At 43.2% G+C, this 17,354-nt stretch overlaps 1 protein-coding gene across 1 annotated transcript; it reads left to right on the forward strand.

Moving 5' to 3' along the window:
- The first annotated feature begins 2,458 nt into the window (after window positions 1–2,458).
- Window positions 2,459–17,258, forward strand: wdr81 (WD repeat domain 81). The gene is made up of 12 exons (XM_047594749.1): window positions 2,459–2,688; window positions 4,574–5,102; window positions 5,748–9,274; window positions 9,365–9,472; window positions 9,592–9,791; window positions 9,920–10,101; window positions 10,334–10,499; window positions 11,178–11,343; window positions 11,482–12,297; window positions 12,423–12,568; window positions 12,705–12,887; window positions 15,413–17,258. The coding sequence occupies exons 2-12, from the start codon at window positions 4,741–4,743 to the stop codon at window positions 15,737–15,739; spliced, it is 6,183 nt and encodes a 2,060-aa protein (XP_047450705.1). The 5' UTR covers window positions 2,459–2,688; window positions 4,574–4,740; the 3' UTR covers window positions 15,740–17,258.
- The last annotated feature ends 96 nt before the right edge of the window (window positions 17,259–17,354 follow it).

Raw genomic sequence — 17,354 nt, forward strand, 5'->3', positions numbered from 1 at the left:
ATGTTCCTGTGAAAACAACGTCTTCATATTTATTAAAAATATCTGCTTTCTGCTTAACCTGAATTAATATTGTTAGAATCAATCGTTAGAAGGATATCAAAGGTCGCATCAGGATGTTTCCTCACCCTACGCGAACCATATAACAATCGCTTTATGACACACACAACACAAAAGAACGAATAGCATTTATTTATTTCAGTTAAGTTAAATAGACGCTATGCTTCACGTCTGCTCCTTTTTCATACACTGTAAGTTCAGGACTTTTGCAGTGAATGCCATAAACCACAACAAACACTGTGCCTTTTGAACATAAAACACATTCTGGCTAGCAGTACCATAAAACTACTAAGAACAGAACTAAGAGAGGAACATGATATGCGGAGCCAAGGAATGTCATGTTCTTTGGCTGCATCGTTGCTGTGAAAGTGCTGACAGTAATTATGTTGCATTGGCGGTATGCAAGGATGAGAGAAGCTTTTAATTTGTGTCCCTGTAATTGTGAGTCTCCAGCCCAGAGTGGTCGTGCATGTGGACAATTCCACAAGACATGCAACAATTATTATCATCTGCATGGTCAATCTGTTGAGTTTTGGAAAATAATTGCCATATTTTTGCACATTTTTATTTATTAATTGTGTCTGTGGTTTTTGCTTTCTTCCTAAAAATCAAACTCAAGGTGCCGCTGTTTGGTGAGTAGGAGTAAAATGTCCCTTGTGCACAGGACTCACATCCCAAAACATCAAGACTTATGAAACAGCAATGCAAAAGATGACCATTGCACATTTAGAGACATGCTTGTATATCTTTCAAATGTTTTCTTGTTTTTTAAGGTCTCATATAGCTTACTAGACTCTACTAAAGTGTCCTCACACTCATTTGTAGCCACTGAATATATTTGAATACAAATACTGAAATAAATATTGGACATTTTCTGTTCAAATATGAAGTCAGGGTTGTTATATTTCCGTTATTCTGATAAATTAAACTGTTTTTTTTTCAGTCTCCAAATAAAGTAGGCTGTTTTCACTTGTATGTTTAACAAGAAACTGCTGTAGTTGTTTTAGTCATAACAAATCATTCAGAATAAGTTCTGTTGAGTGGAGTTTTGTGACTTCCGTGTTATGCAAACACAAAGAGTTACCACATTTGACAGTCACTTATCCCTTATCAGTTATTGCATTGTAAATTCAAAATAAAACAGTGGCAGACAAAGGTCCTTATGCGGTTACCTTCGGAACATTATAAACGAATGAAGTAAACTTGGAGCCTCTGAAATGACAGCGGCTTCACAAAGTCTGCACGGGACAGCAGGAGCTGGTTGGAAACTGCGGACATAGTACCACCTTGTGGAGATAACTTTTACAACAACCCAGCCCAGCATAAACAGAAAATACTTGTTATATAGCCCAGAACTAAAGACACTCTATGAGCTTCATGCATTAATTATAGAAATAAAATCATTTTCTAGGACCTTAATGACAATTAGACTTGCATCAAAATGTGGAATTGTAGCTACATTTCATTGTCATTAGTCTGATTTGGTAGTTTGCTAAAGTGGCTGTAATTTGATCCTCTCTCTACCACAAAAATACTGCAAAGTGATTTATTAATTTAAACTGAATTTTAACACACATTAATGTCTCTCTTTTTCCATTATGGCCGACCATGCATTGAGAGATAACCATCCATGCTTTTTCTCTATTAACCACAGAACCATTTCCGCTCTTATTCAAATGTATTTGTAGATCACTGAGGAAGTAGTTTACTCGAATAAGTACATAGGAAACAATGACACAATGACACGTTATTTCTGTGTATACAACAGTATCACAATAAAGAATAACACAAATGTACAACAAACGCACCAAGGGGATGACAACACCAGAAAGTGCAATAGAGAAAACATTTGTAAGTAAATAATTACACAAAAATGTTCCTTTTTGGTAACTGTTGTCAGATATTGAAGAAATTTATAGTTTGACGTACGCTGTTAGTTCTAAAATATATTCGTTTTTCTTTTTTTCTTTTTTACATTTTAAGTGATGAATACAGAATTTGATTAAAATAACAAGCAAATTGATCACACAGAATCATGAGGAGAGATTTTTTTTTTCAAAAGTCTATGAATCCAAGTAATAGAATGAGGTTGTCTCTTAGGCAGGGTTGTCTATCTTTATTGACCTTCATACTTTTAATGTATTTATTTATTTATTTTTTGCAGTTATTGGCCCTACTTTATCTTCTTATTTCAATTTCTTTCTTTCTTTCTTTGACATCAAAGCACCAATAAAGGTCTGACCTTAGAATCGCCCACAGTTTAAATTAATCGTGTGTAAACCTTACTAGGTATGGTATTAATCATACGGTCAGTGGTATTAATCTGCGGATCATTTTGACGGAGATCATCCTTGACCACTTCCTGTCTTGGTGTTGCTCGTGCAGCTGCAGCAGTAATCACATGACTTGAGGCTCGTGTCACGTGAGGTGTCGCTTCTGAAACATGGCTCAGAACAAAAACACCGACTCTGGTCCGTCCGTTCACACACATCTGTAAACAACGGACGATGGAGTGCGTGCACGTCGCCCCGCAACCGGTCCCACTTTCACGAAGTTAATGTGGAAGACGCTGCGTGGATCATGCGTGGACCTGGGGTGCACCGTTAGCTAAACGCTAACTAGTGGTGAGAGGTGAGTTAGCCGCACACTGAGCTCTAAGCTTTTCGTGTTGTGTAATTACAGCGGAGTTACATTTACTGAGCTAACCCACGGGTGTTTTAGCGTTTATTCGGTTATATTAATTAATATGGCATGCCTTTCTGATTTCCTTCCGTATCGTAGCATTAGCCTCTTCCTCAAGCTAACTGTTAGCTAGCGCCAAGTTTCGACGTTACTTCCCCAATAGTATTTTAGTAATAGTCGTTTTTTTTTTTTTAAAGCTGTAGATAGACAAGATAGATAGATCAAGCTTTCTTGTCTGCTCCAAATGGTGGCAGAAACTCTCCTTTGACAGGGCTCAAGAGGCATAAAACAACATGCAGTTGGAACACAAAATAAAAGACATGCATCCAAAAACAGCAACACGCTGCAGGGCCTATTTTAAATCGTCCAGAGCGGTTATGGTGGAGGAAATGAAACATTTCTTGTAGATGTTCTTGCAGGCCAGCGGTGCTTCGTAGTGCCTGACTGATGGCGGTAACACGAAGCAGTGGTGGAGTGGGTGTGAGGGGTCCTCAGTGATGATCAGGGAGGTTTCCCTCATCACTGAGCAGCTGTACAGATAAGATAGGGGGATTTGGGGTGAACCAGTTATATTGCTGGCCTGATTAACAATACAGGAGAGTTTTGATTTATGTTTGCTAGTGAGAGCGTTGCACCAGGACAAGATATTGAAGGCGATTCAATGATTAACCTGTACACCGCTGTTAAATATTGCTGCTGACATTGAAAGTTTCCTCAGCAGGTGGAGGCACTGTTGTGCTTTTTTGAGTCCTTGTGCTGTGTGCAGGACAGGCAGGTGTCCACCTTTGTCCCCCACATATGTAAAGGCCTTGACCTGCTCTACCAGCTGACCCTGGATACTTAGGGTCTGGAACATTTGATGGGCGATGGGGGTTTCTCTCTGGCCCCACAGCACAGTCCATTGGTTTTGGAGATATTAAGCTCCAGAAAGTTATCTGTTTGGACCAGACTGTGGACTGTCTCCTGGTATTGGGACAGAGCATGGATGTCTGTCATGTGGGCCACCAGGGCCATTTTCCTCTGTGGATTTCATCAGTGTCATTCCTTCTCTGCTACAAGAGATGATGTTTGTATAGACAGAGAAAAGGGTTGTAGACAGAACACCACCCCATATTTAAACTCAGTGTACTGGATTTAAAACCATGTAAAAATACCTGTTGTGGTCTGTCCTTTGAAATGTTCCTTATCCATAAAATCAGTGGGTGGTGGACCTGAAGGTCAGAGAGGAGCTGTAGCCGGGTGCCAGTATGTGTTTTAGCTCACTTCCTCTGCTCTGTTGTTGATGATATTAAATATAATACAACAACCTGAAACTAGTACATATTTTATTGGAAGTGTACAGTATTTCTAGTGTTAGTTAATGTTTAATGACTTTGGTGCTTTGTTTTGGTTTCAAGTATTTTTATTGGCTTTTTCAGAATAATAATTAACAGATAGACATAGAAACAGAAAATGAAATTAAATAAGAAATTACATTTTGCAGTTGCAGAGAATATGCATAGAAGAAGATAACTTCTTTTTCACCATTACAACTTTCATCTCACACTTTGGGAATGCCTGGTCTATTGTGTCTAAGTACAGCTTCATTCACTGTACTGATGTGAAAACTAGAACAGATGTGTTTATGGGGCAGAGGCAGTTCAGTAATGTGAGCTGAGCACAAGCTTCAGGGGCTTGGAGAAGGATAACTACCCATGCTCATTCACCAGCATCTCATTCCTCATGGAGTCATTCACATTTTTCCTCAGTCAAAAACAACAAGTCACTTTACACAGTGCTATTGATGTTAAAGCGGAAGTTGTTACTCATCTGACTGTCCTTTCATTCCTTTCAGTGATTTCCCCAGAGGGGCAGGTCAAGGAGGAGATTAGCCCTGCACTGGATGACTTTCACTTCCGTTCCATCTCCATGGGTGTCTGAAAATTAGCCTCAGTGGGAGACGCCAAGGTGAACAAAGCGTAGAAAAGTGTGCAACTCGGATCAAGCCCTTGGAGACTCACGATGGATTGGCTGATGCATTCAGTTGAGAAAGACTTGGGGGTTGATCGCCGGCAGCAAGGCCCGGGGCCCCGTCCACATGAGCTCGTAGCCCTTGTTCCCGTGCGCTGGGTGATGGGTCTGAGGGAGAAGAAGATCATTCGCTGCGCCCGCTATGATAGCATCACTGAGGCAGAAATTTGCACATACCTTCAGTCTGCTCAGGCAAAGCTGCCCCCCGGATGGACTCGAGTGTGCATTCAGGGTTTGAGGAAAAGCAAGCTGAGCTACAGATTGGCCAGAGACCCATGCCATCAACAAATGGAATTCCTGTCTCATGACTCCTATGTCACAACCATGCAGTGTGTGTCACAGCACAATGTCAGGTACCTATCCTACTTTACATTTTACATAAAAATGTGACTGTGGTTGCTTGTCACTTTGATGACAAGCAACGCTTCCAAAGATCTTAATAAAGATTTTTCAGAAACCGTTAACTGATTATTGGTAAGCTGACTGATTCCTTTGAAAACTCATTACTTTTAAGTCTTTTCGTTTCCCAAAAAGTTCCTCCTCTGAAAAGTAACTTGAACACTTTGTACTGGGGTTTGTAAACATGAGCTTTCCTATAAATTTTGTTTTAGAGTAATAATTAATTAAATAGGTAATCAAGTACTTGTTTGGTGCAGCACTAATTATGTTACCGGGAGCTGCACTTTAAATTAATTTAAACATGTTAGTTTTGTATTTAAATGATCTTCTAATATGTGTTCAGGTATTCGCTTGACCTGTTACAGTCAGGATAGGATATATCATTCTCCGTTCCAGATTATATAAATAAACAGTCCCATGGGAAATTCCAGTACCTTCATCACATAAAAACAAATATAAAGTAGTAATAAATAATGTCTTATTTGCAGTCAGTTTAAGTATACCTGTACTTTTGAGTGTAAAAATAAATAAATACAGGACAAAAATGCAGTTTCTGAGTGAAACAGTAATATTTGTCTTTCTTTCCCCTTTTCATTCAGGAATTTATGGCATGAAGCTCATCATAAATTTGTGCGGACATATGCAGGAGCCAGCGAGCAAATGCATGTTGCAGCCGTGGATGCAGTGCGCCATGCACTACAGAAGCTCTTCAATTCCACATTTATCTCATCTGACAGAGTGTCGCCATCCCTTTCTCCAGCCAGAGAGAAGGAGAAAGAAAACTCTTTTCCATCTAGTTCATCTTGCTTTTCCAAGTCTCAGTCAGACCATGCGTGTCCCAATGTTTTGTCAGCAGAATGTCTGCTGGAGACAGCAGAAATGCTATATGTGATTCTACCTTACACTCAGTATTCGCTCCATGATATTGTCTCCTTCAGCCCCGCCAAGCTTGCTAACAGCCAGGCCAAAGTGTTGTTCATTCTCTACCAGTTACTAAAAGCTCTGGAGGCCTGTCATGCAGCAGGTCTGTCTTGTGGAGAGCTGTCTCTTCAGGACATAGCAGTAGACGAGCAGCTCTGTAGCCGTCTCAGGCTCAACCTGACCCATTATGAAGAGCTGGGTGCAGAAGGGGAGGCAGACAGTGATGTCACGGGCAGACAAGAGCCAAAAAGTTCAAACGTGAGCCAAGAGAACAAGAGACTTTGCAAAGACTGCTTTGATGAGCTGAAGAGACTGGTCCTGGACTGGGTCCATGGACGAGTGAGCAACTTTCGCTATTTGATGGAACTGAACAGGTTAGCTGGACGGCGAGAAGGAGACCCTAATTATCACCCAGTTCTGCCTTGGGTGGTGGATTTCACTGTGCCATTTGGGAAATTTCGAGACCTCAGGAGGTCAAAGTTCAGGCTCAATAAGGGAGATAAGCAGCTGGACTTTACGTATGAGATGACCAAAGAGGCTTTGGCAGCTGCAGTGGGTAATGGGGTTGGTGGAGGCGGCGTAGGTGGAGACCTTGGCGGCTTTGGAAGTGCTGGAAGTGGTGGACAGCCTGACCACCTCCACGTACCTCATCACATATCCGATGTGCTATCAGACATTACCTATTATGTCTACAAAGCCCGGCAGACTCCCAAGTCAGTGCTGTGCAGCCATGTGAGATCCCAGTGGGAACCCAATGAGTATCCGGCCAGTATGGAGCGCATGCAGAGCTGGACCCCTGATGAATGCATTCCAGAGTTCTACACAGATCCTTCCATTTTCCGATCAATCCACCCTGACATGCCTGACCTCGATGTGCCTTCCTGGTGTAAATCCTGTGAAGAGTTTATTGAGGTTCATCGGCGCCTTCTGGAGAGCAGAGAGGTGTCCCAGTATTTGCATCATTGGATAGATCTCACATTTGGCTATAAGCTGTCGGGTAAAGAGGCTGTCAAGGCCAAGAATGTGTGCCTGCACCTTGTGGACAACCACACCAATCTCACTACATATGGTGTAGTTCAGTTGTTTGACCAACCCCACCCACCCCGCTTATCTCCCTCCCTGTATGCCCCAGCAGAACCTCCTTTCCTTGGCCTTGCTGCTCTAAATGTGCCTTCTCTACACATCCCTCCGATGAACACTGTCGCTGACACTGTGGATGGAATGGTGCCAGAGTCCACTGGATGTGAGTCCAGTAGCTGGACCATGGTGGACAGAGACGAAGAGCTTGAACAAGGCACAGAAGCTCTGGACTCATTAGCATCCACTGGCTCAACCAGCTCTGCACCTTGCCCTGTCCCGCTGACAAGTATCAGTGCAGTAGGAGGAGAGCATTCTGCACTTATTGCATCTCAGTCTCCGAGTTCATTCCCCGGGGATTTTGGTGTAGGTCCTGGTTTCCGAAGTGCCATGTTACAAAGAACTGGGTCAACGAACAAAAAACATGGGGAAGGGAGTGTGACGGTCAGTAGCACAGAGGAAGTTAAGATTAATCTCCCTGAAGGCTTCAACCCATTGCAGCCTTTGGAAGAGCTGGAGAAATTGAACAACTTCCTGGTGAAGAGTCTTCAAGCTGAAGTTTTGCATCCTGCAGCGTCTAGTGACTGTATGAGAGAGGGCCTGATAACTGAATCTATACCATCTCTTACGCAGCTCTACCAAAGAGACATGCAGGCCCTTGGAGTTCTCATTGCTGAGATATTCTGCTCCCCTAAACTGAGAGGAGTGAAACCAGGCGCCCCCCTCAGACGGCGTTTCCAAGCGGTTATGAAGCTATGCTCTGCCAACCTCCGTGATGTGCCACTGTGTTTGCATCATGCTCTCGAGACACTGTTGCTAATAGAGAATCCATCTGAAGAAGCAAAATCACAAGATTGCCCAAAACCACTCCTTTTCAAATATAAGCCCATCTTTGATGGCCTCCCGCCTCCAAACCCCAACCAATTATTGAACTCCATCATAACCCCGTTTCCCTTCCCTTCCTATTTTGCAGCACTTCATCGTTTTATCTTTTTGTACCATGCTAAGATGGGCTCTCTGTGCAGTCTTCAAGGAAGAGATGTGGTCTTTCACCTGTGGCAGCAGCTTGAGGCACTGTTGCGAAATAATATCACAGCGGAGGGTCTTGAGATTCTCTTGCCCTTCATTCTGGCCCTCATGCTCGAGGAATCCACGGCTGTATATGCAGCCTGGTACCTTTTTGAGCCCATCTCCAGAGTACTGGGTCCCAGAAATGCAATCAAATACTTACTGAAGCCACTGGTGAGTGTTTATGAAAACCCCCACTTCCTCCGAGGACGTTTCTATCTCTACACCGACTGTTTCATTCTGCAACTCGTTGTGAGGCTCGGCCTGCAGGCGTTTCTGTCCAGCCTACTCCCCCACGTGCTGCAGGTGCTCACTGGCTTTGAAAGCAGCATCTCGGGCTCTAGTGGACAGGCTTGTAAAGGGCTGAGGACTGGCATGTGTAATCTAGCAGAGGAGGAGGAAGAGGACTTTCAGTGTGGCGAAGTGCGACCACCGTCTGGTTCTGTTGGCAGCAACATGGGTGGTGGCAGTGGGGCCAGTGGTGGAGTTGGCGGAGTGGCAGACGCCGGGCTGGTTGACTACTCATCTGGCATCAGTCTCAATGACCAAGTGTTTCTCTCAGAGACGGAGGACTTCCAGAATGGCTTCTATGTCAACAGTGGAGCAGGGGCCACTGCTGGGAAACAGCCAAGCCAGAACTCTGCCGCCAAGGATCAAGACCAGGAGTCGCTAAGTGTGGGGAAACTAAGCGACAAAAGCAGCACGAGTGAACTCTCTCTGGGAGATGACTCGATGCGCGATCGGGCCAGTCTAAAATCGGCTGACAGCAGCCAGGACCTCAAACATGCCAGTGAGGGAGAGGAGGGGGGAGAGTTGGAAGAAGAAGAGGTGACTGAGACTGAGGGTAAAGAGGGGACAGATGAATCAGCCGTCCACAACCTTGAGCTCACTCTCTCTGGTTGCACTGAAGATTCTGGGACCACGGTCGCCACTTTAGAGGGCGAATGTATAAATGGAATGACACTGGAAGAGACGGAGAAAGGGGAAGGTCGGGAGGAGGAGGATGATGACGAAGATCCATCTGGAGAGTCTGAAGAGAAGGAGCAGAAGATTCTTCTAGGTGAGTAAATATGGAGGCCTTGGTAAAACATGTTTTTTTATATATATTAACAGATAATGTCAAGTTTTTATGTTGTGTTTCTGCACACAGATACTGTCTGCAAAACAGTTCGATGGCTATCAGCCAAACTTGGACCAACAGTGACGTCTCGATACATAGCCAGGAATTTGCTGCGTTTGCTCACAAATTGTTACATTGGTGGGTACATTTCTGACTCATTTACTATGAACTAAACCATGCTTTGGAGGTTTAGTTTTTCCACCAGTATCATGTGCTAATGCTTCTTTCTCCACCCTTATCACATTCTCTACCTGTAGGACCTGAAAACCATCAGTTTGTGGCACCTGCATCTGATGAGAGCAGTCTGGAGAGCGTAGCGATGGGTAACGTGTATGAGAAGAAACCGGTGGTGGGTGACCACACAGCAGGACCTGTGTTGGACTGTCTCATCTACATAGCTCAGCTTTATGGAGAGCCTGTGCTCACCTACCAGTACTTGCCTTATATAGGATATCTGGTAAGACGAAAAAAGAAAGACACACATGCATTTCTGCATTTGCAGTATACAGCTGGTTTTCAAGCAAATGACATAATAACCGTAGAAAGTTACGCTTTGAAGTTCACAAACCTGCATTTTTTTTCCAGGTGTCTCCACCGTCTTCACAGCGTCTTAACACACGTAAGGAAGCAAGTTTGCTCGGAGCTGTGGCGCTTACGCAGAAGATCATCGTTTTTCTCTCTGATACCACTCTAATGGACATGCTCATGAAGATTAATCAGGATGTGCTTCTGCCACTATTGGACCTGCTTACTACCCCCCGTATGGGGTAAATAACACACAAACCTGTATATCATCAAGCATGACTTTCATTTTACATTTAACAGCATGTTAGACAGTGTAATTGTAAAATATTGCTTGTTTTATTATTTTTGTAGTATTTTAGTAAGTGCAGTGTCTTTTTCCACATCTTGTCTTGAGACAAAATAGTGAAAAACTATGCTACAGTAGATCTATCCATCACCTTTTTTTGGTTCTCCCTGTTCTGCTGTTCTCTCTAGGTTCCCTAGTGGGGTGCAAACGCGCATTGCGGTTTGTCTCAAGACAGTCAGCCTAATGGCTCTCATCTGTCTGCGCATCGGGAGGGAGATGGTGCAACAGCACATGGCTGACACTCTGTGTCGGTTCTTTGCCGTCTTCTCTCTGTTGCATTCTCTGCAGCCCCAGGTATGCATGACCAAAGACAAAAACGTCTGTGCAGCCCAAAATATCCTCATTACCCGAGTCTGAAGCTCAGATCGGTCCTTACAGAAATAGACCTGCACATGAACAATACGTGAGAACTGTTAAGCTTTTTAGAAATGAACTTGACGATCTTTTACATGTGGGTGAATGAAACACAAATGACACATAGCAAACTGTAATATGGATGAAGATAAGACACAAATAACAAAAAAAGAGTTATGCATTTGTTCGTCTCACTTTATCAGGTCATTTACCGTATTTTCCGGACTATAGAGCGCACCTCAATATAAGCCGACCCACAAAGTTTTTTTTTAAAAATGGCACTGAAACCACTGAAGTCATCTTCTTCAGTGTCGGAGTTGAACAGCCTCAGAAGAGCTTCGTCACATACCTTTTCTGTGTCTATGTCAGTGTTGCTCTCCGTGTCGCTGTCATCCCGGGGTAAAGCTGGCTGAAAATGATGCTTTTCGCATGCGGCCAGTTTTTGTGAAGGATTTATCGCAAAAAAAAAAAAAAAAAATCCACAGAAAAGCCACATCTCTGCATAAGCCGCATGGTTCAAAGCGTGGGAAAAAAGTAGCGGCTTATAGTCCGGAAAATAAGGTATGTCTTTGACATTGACATTAGGGTTAACAGTGTATAAATGTATTTGTTCTGTAGCTGGAGAACGCCCCTCGCAGAGTTGTGGGAGACGTCACGGTAGTGGATGTCTGTACACCTCAGGAGTCAAACGTAACATATGAGGTGGGGGTCTTAGAAGAGCTACAGACTGTATTCAACGCTGAGATGGCCCACGCCTCCTACATCCCTTTCTGCTGCCTGATAGGTAGGACAATTCTCACATTTTGTAATAAAACAAATCCCTCCTTTATAGTTCCAGCAGGATGCACTCTCTGTTCTAAAGTAAAATATATTTTGTTTTACACCTCAGTGGTAAATCACTGTTCCGTTGTCATTCTTGTAGGTGACGCAGCAATTCGGAAACTGGTTCCTAACCATGAGCTGGTGTGGCAGTTGGTCCTGTCCTACCAGAAGAGTTTGAGTCAGGGGAGTACAGAGGCGAATCTCCCCGCAGCATCCAGAGTTGAGCCTCCTCCATCCTCTGACTTTGGCAGACATGTGGGTGGTAGCCCCTTCCCTGCACCCTCATCCAGCTCCACCCCACTGGAAGAATCCCTCCCAGAGTCGGGCACATTCGGGAGCCATCTGGTAGGAAACCGGATCCAAGTGTCCCGAGAAACCGACTACGGTGGCAGCCCCAACCTTGGTTTGTCCAGCTCCTGGGGGCGCTCCAGCCGCGCTGCCCCCGTCATCACCACTGCCTCCACGTTTTCCACTTCATCCTTTGGCACAACGTCTGTCTCTTCCTCGTGGGTGACAGGCCCCTCCACGGAGGACAGCGCCCTGAAGCAAGAGCTCCCTCGAAGCAGCCGCTCCCTTCAGGGCAACTGGCTGGCCTACTGGCAGTACGAGATCGGTCTCAACCAACAGGATCCGCATTTCCACTTCCACCAAATCAGACTGCAGAGTTTCTTGGGCCACTCGGGCACCATAAAGTGTTTGGCTCCGTTGGCCGGGGAGGACTGCTTCCTTTCCGGTAGTAAAGACAAGACCGTGAAACTCTGGCCTCTGTATAACCACGGCGACGGGACACAAGAGATGGAGCCGCACCTCTCGTATAACGAACATCGGAAGTCAGTCTTCTATGTTGGACAGCTAGAGGCTTCACAGGAGGTAGTGAGCTGTGATGGTACTGTTCACCTGTGGGACCAGTACACAGGTGCGGGAGATTAAGTACAATGCATTTTCGTGAATATCAGTGTCATGATTATAAAAGTGCATCCGGAGCAGGTACATTTGCTCGCAGACTTGTGTGTGTGACTGCAGTTTATTTATCGTCCTTAGGCAAGTGCATCCGCTCGTATGAAGCCGTGGATGGAAAGAATCCAATTACAGCTGTCACCACGATGCCAGCTCCACAGTGTAGCGTTGTGTTTGGCAGCGCAGATTCTGTCCTCCGCTTCATTGATCCTCGAAAACCCGGACTGCAGGTAGTAACTTCACTGAGCGAGCTCATTCCGTCTAGACCCAGGTCAAACACCACCCGCTGATTAACCGCCATTACTGTGTTTTCTAATGTTTCTACACTTCTCCCCGTTAACTAATCTTACTCCCCTGTGCACGCAGCATGAATTTCGCCTGGCACACAGCAGTATGAGCGCTGGACTCATCCGCTACCTGGCAGTGAGCCCTTCAGGACGCACAGTGGCTGCAGGTTTCTCATCCGGCTGCATCGTTATGCTAGATGCTCGCACGGGACTGATACTCAAAGGCTGGCCAGCTCATGAAGGAGATATCCTCCAAATGAAGGTATTCTTATATAGCTTTATTTACTACACATCTGTGTAACTGAATAAGGCTGCATCAGAGTAAATATGGGATCACGTTCTTGATGTACAAGATGATTTTTTTCAATAAACCCGTGAATTTAGTTCATTGTTTTTGCATGGACAAATCAGTGTCTCAGCTGTCCACACTTCAACTGCATTAGAATGGTTATGTCCAAATATGAAACAGTTTTAAAAATATTAAGTGTGGTGACTTAAGGTGCTTTTGTCATACTGTGGGACATTGACGCTGGTGAGAGACATTCATACTTGTACACTCGTCAGTCTGACTGGCTCTGTAATGACACCACCCAAACTCTAGTCGGCACTGTGTCTTTTTGACCAGTCGGGTTAATTTTTATTTCTACTTTTTTGCTTCACTTTCAACAGTGATGATTTTTTTGTTTTTGTGCTCGATTGTCATCCAAACGCTAGTCAAACAAATGTCTGTATCCCGAAGTCTTCTCAGTTAACATTACTGATGTTTCATTTACTCAGAGCAATCAATTTGAAATTTGAAGAGATGGAGAAGCAGTCGTAAATATTAAAAAAGAAACGCCCTCCTACCAAGCAGACCAATCAGAGCTTTTGCAGAGCAAGGCTCTGCAAAGTTTCTGCGTAGGTCGTCGCCATAGCCTGTGTGTCGACAATTTCAAGGGACCTATAATGTTATAGCATTATCTACGACCAGAATACACTATTATATTTAACGAATTATCCTTTTACAAAACATTTTACTTATGACTCGAAATTCCTAAAGAAAAATAAGTGCAGTTTCAGACGCTTTGCTGCCATCTGCTGTTTAGTTTTGGGTCTCACTGTTATGTCTGCAACGTTTACTAAAACAGTGCGACTCCTTGTGGACAAATGAGGAATAGATGCCAGTTTTATTGAAAAATGATGGTGTTCTATGTAGTTTTCGCACTTGCTCTGCAGATTCATCCCTTGGCCAGATTCTGACACCCCTGTTATAGTGTAGGTCGACCACTAAAAAAAAAAAAAATATATATATATATATATAATACATTATCAAAATATATCAAACTCAGTGGAGAAACACTTAAATATTTTATTGGCTGTCTGTGTTCACACACTTGAAAGCTATCCAGAAATATTTGATATTTGTTATGAAATATGCCACATATTTATAAAATGATGCCTTGCTTTAACCCCTGTGACACCAACCACCTATGAAGCTTTCTACAGAAGAAATGGGTTGTTCAGTGTGTGACATAAATGCGGAAGTTGCGCTATATGCTGTTGTCCAACTTTGTGTTTCAACATTTAAACACCAGGGACAGTTTTTCTACTGATTTCTGAAATAACAGAGGATACAGGGATAGATTATTCATACATTGTTAAATGCAAAAAAACAAAATGGCATTTATTGTAGGAATTAATAACTTTATTTCCATTTACTTGTTGTTTATTCCACATTAAATACTTGTAAAATAGTGTATTCGGCAACAAGATAGCTGGGTAACAGGAGGTGAATACATATTTACTGTTGCTGCTGGTGTGTAAGTTTGGGCGTTTCATCCAATCAATGAGTCTTTTTGGTAAACAGTGGAAACTTCTGATTGACCACAGCTGTAGAAGTCACAGCCCACGCAATGGACATCAGCAAGTCAATGGCTTGTGTTGACTCTTTCTCTCTGAACCGTACACGTAACACCTGGCCTAGACTTCTCTACATGGTGTATTATTTTACTTGAACTTATTCTGAAGCAGCTTGTGAGTTTGTGAGTTTGCTATTGTCATGAAAAGGAATTAATTCACTTATTTTTATTTAGTAGCTCTAGTATTTGCTTCATATCGTAGAGACAGTTTCTGTTTTCCTGCTTCACATCACAGACACAACTTCACGGTGCGGCTGTAGCTTTTAGTAACCGTGCGATAAATAATGTAGAGGACCGTTCGCCATGAAGGCTTTTATTTTGACATTATCCTAAAGTAGCGATGCAGACGTACTAAGTGAGCGGCGCAGAGATGGTGAAAGTTGTACCCGGCAAATCTGCTGTCAACAGATCGCAAACTTTATTTAACCCCAAATTAGGTCAAGGATTGTATCTCTAGTTGTAAAGGCCCAAGTTTAGGCAAATATGGACACAGGTTACTCATTAGAAAAAAGCACCGCGGTTCTTATTGGTACATTTGTGTCACTCAGACTTCCCCTAAATTCATTCTTCAGTCTTTGTTTTCATTTTTTAACAGGGGAATGGAAAACTACGAAATTATGTTCACTTTGTCATACATGAAAATAAAAATATATAAGTTTGTAGAGTCAATAACTGTAGACAATGAGTTGAAAAAGTTATAAATAAATATGACTGAAGGCTGATTTTTCTGTCATGAAATTACCATCCACCCAAGAATTTCCTTTCATAGTTTTATATTTAGTCGCCCGTTTTTATTTTTTCTTTAAGTTTTATAATTGCGAAGTCCTTTTAATTACTCTGACAAACAATCGAAACAGCCCGTAACCTGGTCTCTTGATGTGTTTTCCAGGCCGCAGAGGGAAACCTGGTCATCAGCTCCTCCAGTGACTACACTCTGACCGTGTGGAAAGATCTCGAACACAAGCCTCTTCGCCAGTACCGGTCGCAGTCGGACCCCATCCACGCCTTCGACCTTTACGGCTCGGAGATCGTGACCGGAACGGTGGCCAACAAGATCGGGGTGTACTCCATGGCCGACATCTCCGTGAGCCCCGTCAGCAGCACCAAGCTGAGCTCGGAGAACTTCCGCGGCACTCTGACCAGCCTGGCGGTCCTGCCCACCAAGAGGCTCCTGCTCCTGGGCTCGGAGAACGGCGCCATTAGGCTGTTAGCGTAAATCAATAGCTCCCAGCTACGTTACATACTCTCCCCACGGACCCTCAAATAATAAGTGTCTTATATGTGAAGACACCAGATGTCTGAGCTCTCTCCGTCTCTCTCCCTTCTGTGCTTGAGGTCAATTGTATACTGGTAGGGAAAGGTGGTCACTTCCTTTAAGTTGTTTTCTGAAAGAGGCAGCACAAGTAGACGCCTCGTCTGAGGAGTCCCACCAGTCTGGCTGCTGGCACTGAAACGTACGGACAGGAAACGTGTGCCACACTTTTTGACGAATTATCATGCACATTGAATTTAAATTAAAGTTTGTTTGTTTTTTTTAAAAAAAAAGAACTTATAGATGTATATTATATATTGGTAAAACTCTCGTCTTGACAAGTTCGTTCATTCTTTTGACTGGGACGGTCGTTCTGTTCAAAAGAATGAATTGGAAGACATGCTCAGGAAGGGTTATGTAGTGTTTACACTTTTCCAAATAGATGCATAACAAAAACCAAAAATACATTGACCTCACCTTCCATTTCTCATAACGATAGCATACATGCGTATCCAAATGCACTGATTAAACTATGCAGTATTTGTAGACCGAATCGTTTTGTTTGTATTAGTGTTGACTCTGTGTTCCATGAGAGTTGTGTCACAGTGATTGCAGTGTGTGCATCCTGAACAATAATCGTACACTCGCTGTTGTGACCGCCGTCTCTGTGTACCTTCTCGGAGAGAGGAGACACCGGAAGTCGTTGTCACGCACAAAAGCTAGTTACTGATGCACACAGCCTTTAATCTACTGCACAATTACGGCCTGAATTGTAACATTTAGATTCTCACTCACATTTTAAAGTCTGAATGTTTTTATCTACTAATAAATTACTTGAAGTTGCTTCGGGGATTTTTCTAAACCGGGTTTAGGTTTTCTTGATTTAGCTCCCGTGGCAACATTAGCACTGGGAGGTTATCTCGGCAGATGCCGCTTTGACTGTGTGTGCCGGACCCGCCACTTTCCGATTTTCTGACTTCAAAAGCTAACATAGGACCAGTCAATGCCAAGATAAACAGTTTTTTTTTTTTTTTTTGTATTTTATCCTTTCTATGTAACTGCATATGAACGTGTTGAAAAAAATGCCAACAAATGTTAGAAATAAATAAAAATGTGGTTTAACCTGCTCCTACTCAACAGGAGAATTTTTCTTTCTTTTTTTTTTTTGTTCCTTGCAATTTTCAAAGAACTCACACTGAAGCGTTTTCAGGGGGATTCAACAATCAAAGTTCTTCTCTGACTTTAGGACCATAATGGTGTAAAACACAGTGCTTATTGTTCTATTTATTTCCGAGTATTTTACACTTCTGCAAAACATGTGAGGCAATCGTAAAATACCCGGCTTTGTTTTTTTGTTTTTAAAATAAAGTCTCATTGATAATTGATTACAGCTGACATCTGATCTCTCTCAACATTTTTTAGAGACTTCAGTTAAAGCGCTTATTTGCCAAGTGGCTTAATAAAAAAAGGATGTGTTCCTCCATCTTCGTTTCGTGTGTACCAGTTGTTCTTTGTGAATCACCGGGATTGATCGCTGCTCTGAGTCTCGTCTTCCGATCTTCGCTGAATCATCCGGAGT

Source organism: Mugil cephalus, chromosome 9 (genome assembly GCF_022458985.1).
Source record: "Mugil cephalus isolate CIBA_MC_2020 chromosome 9, CIBA_Mcephalus_1.1, whole genome shotgun sequence".
Classification (NCBI taxonomy): Eukaryota; Metazoa; Chordata; class Actinopteri; order Mugiliformes; family Mugilidae; genus Mugil; species Mugil cephalus.

Bases quoted from the DNA above. Each gene is read 5' to 3' on its own strand.
- wdr81 (XM_047594749.1), top strand. From the start codon at position 4,741: ATGGATTGGCTGATGCATTCAGTTGAGAAAGACTTGGGGGTTGATCGC. The intron at 10,500-11,177 runs GTATGCATGACC...TTTGTTCTGTAG, and splicing joins TGCATTCTCTGCAGCCCCAG to CTGGAGAACGCCCCTCGCAG. The intron at 12,569-12,704 runs GTAGTAACTTCA...CTGTGCACGCAG, and splicing joins CTCGAAAACCCGGACTGCAG to CATGAATTTCGCCTGGCACA.